General features: G+C 26.5%; 3 protein-coding genes across 3 annotated transcripts; 2 read left to right on the top strand and 1 right to left on the bottom strand.

Annotated features, from left to right (window-relative positions):
• Nucleotides 1–231: 231 nt before the first annotated feature.
• ENU1_145400 (GTP-binding protein, putative) lies at nt 232–1,149 on the top strand (the record flags this gene model as incomplete). Its single annotated transcript, XM_008860469.1, has 1 exon — nt 232–1,149. The coding sequence occupies one exon, from the start codon at nt 232–234 to the stop codon at nt 1,147–1,149; it is 918 nt and encodes a 305-aa protein (XP_008858691.1).
• A 249-nt stretch (nt 1,150–1,398) lies between these two features.
• Nucleotides 1,399–1,593, top strand: ENU1_145390 (ribosomal L29e family protein; the record flags this gene model as incomplete). The annotated part of the gene is made up of 1 exon (XM_008860468.1): nt 1,399–1,593. The coding sequence occupies one exon, from the start codon at nt 1,399–1,401 to the stop codon at nt 1,591–1,593; it is 195 nt and encodes a 64-aa protein (XP_008858690.1).
• Nucleotides 1,594–1,765: 172 nt separating this feature from the next.
• Nucleotides 1,766–2,035, bottom strand: ENU1_145380 (hypothetical protein; the record flags this gene model as incomplete). The annotated part of the gene is made up of 1 exon (XM_008860467.1): nt 1,766–2,035. One exon carries the CDS (start codon nt 2,033–2,035, stop codon nt 1,766–1,768), a length of 270 nt encoding a protein of 89 aa, XP_008858689.1.
• Between the last annotated feature and the right edge of the window lie 58 nt (nt 2,036–2,093).

Raw genomic sequence — 2,093 nt, 5'->3', positions numbered from 1 at the left:
GAAAAATTCAAATAACAATCTCTAAATCAACAAAACAGTAAAAACAGTAAAAAAATGTAAAACAAAAGAATAAAAATAGAATAACAAAAAACAAAAAAAGAAATTAATCAAAACAACCAAAATCAATGATATTAAAAACAATATTGTATAACAATAATTAAAAATATAATATTTTTGATTTACAAAACACAAAAAGAACTGAATAAAAAAGATTGTGAAAAAAACAAGGATATGGGAAAGAGACAATTGATATTATTAGTAGGATTACCATATGTTGGTAAGTCATCAATACATAGAATAGTTTTTGGTAAAAAAACACCTGGAGAAACAACAAATTTAAAACCAACACTTCATATTCAAAAGATAAAAATTGAAGGATTAAATAGTATGATGGAAGTTTGGGATATTCCAGGAAGTATTTTAATGGAAATGGATGAAACTATAATGAGAGAAATCTTAGAAGAGACGATTTCAGTTGTATATGTTTTTACATGTCAAACACAATCATTTTCAGAACAAATGAATTATATGTCTGCTTTTGTTGAATTAGCACATTCAATTAATGATAAAATTATATTTGAATTTTTACTTCATAAATGGAATTCAGAAGGAATTACTGATGATAAAATTAATATGAAAACTGATGTTGAAGCACTTAGTAAACAAGCATTACTTAATAAAAAGATAAATATTGATTTTAATGTTACACTAACTTCTATTTATGACAATTCTTTATATTCCTTTTTCTCTTCTTTATTGAATATTGTTTACATTAAATCTTCTGTTTTTAATGAATTATTAGAAAATTATGTTGAAAAATGCCCAGCAAATGATGCATTTCTTATTCATATTCCAACTCGATTATATATTGCTACAACAAAAGGAAATTCATCTTCTTATGGATTTTGTAAAGAAGCATTTAACTTTTTTATTGATGTTTTTTCAACTTATTCATCTGAACAACAATTGGAAGAAGGTAAAACAATGATTCAATGTGATAATCATTCTCATGTTTATTTAAAGGTTGTATCTCCTTATCTTTGTTTAGTGATGTTACTTGGTGATACTCAGGAAAGAGATATTGGGTTGTATGATTACAATTTCACTATTTTGCAAAAAGGAATCGAAGAGTTGCTTGGCTCAAATTAATAGACAAATTCTTCTTCTTTTTACCATCTTATGTTCATTATTACTCTTTTTCTTCTCATTTTATTTGTTTTGCTAATATATTATAAAAAACTATTCATTACTATTAAATAACTATTAAAGGGTTATATTAAGTGATTCATTTTTACTATAAAAAATAGCAAAATAAACTAAAAATGAACCATAAAGAATAAACAGAGAAAGTAAAAAAGAAAAACCCTTCAGATCAAATAAAGTGCACTTGATAACATCATGTCCAAGGATAAGAATAGATCATCTCACAATCAATCTCATAAGGCTCATAGAAACGGATTCTATAAACCAAAGAAATCCGCTTATATGTCAACTAAAGGAATGAATGTTCAAGTCCTCAAGAACACCAAAGCTCAACGTAAATTCGCTCTTGCTAAGAAACTTGAAGCAAAGAAAGCTGCTAATAAAGAATAAATTACAAATATGGTGTTAATTTACTTCTAGGGTTTAATTTTATAAAATAGAGTTATATTCTTTTCTTCTTTATACCAAACAATAAATATTGTTTTTGGTTAATTTATTTTGTCAAAAACAAACTGTTTAATACAAGAGCTAAAAACAAAAGAGTTATAAAGTTAAATATTCATTAGAACAAAAGAAGTGTGGCTCCTTGAAAAGAGTCAAACTGACATTCATCTACTGGTTGACTTAATGGTTGTGAAGGAGAATAAATGTATTGATTAAATTGAGGGTCATTAAGTATTGGATTAGTGTTTCGTGGTGGTAAAGGGAATGCAAAGTCAGCAGGTGAGACAGTAGAGGAACATGATGATGATGATTGAGAATCATAACAAAACAATTTTACTGGAAGTGGAATATTCATTTCGCAGCTTCGTCTTCTGGACGTTGTTTGCATATTGTATTTATCTTTTAGTTTCTCTATTCCCCTTTATATCTTTGACTTTTCTGTTGGT

The sequence above is a fragment of the Entamoeba nuttalli genome, assembly GCF_000257125.1.
Source record: "Entamoeba nuttalli P19 unplaced genomic scaffold asmbl_5999, whole genome shotgun sequence".
In the NCBI taxonomy this organism is placed as follows: domain Eukaryota; phylum Evosea; order Mastigamoebida; family Endamoebidae; genus Entamoeba; species Entamoeba nuttalli.
The sequence above is the reverse complement of the archived record's forward strand: the minus strand, read 5'-3'. Positions and strand labels throughout refer to the sequence as shown.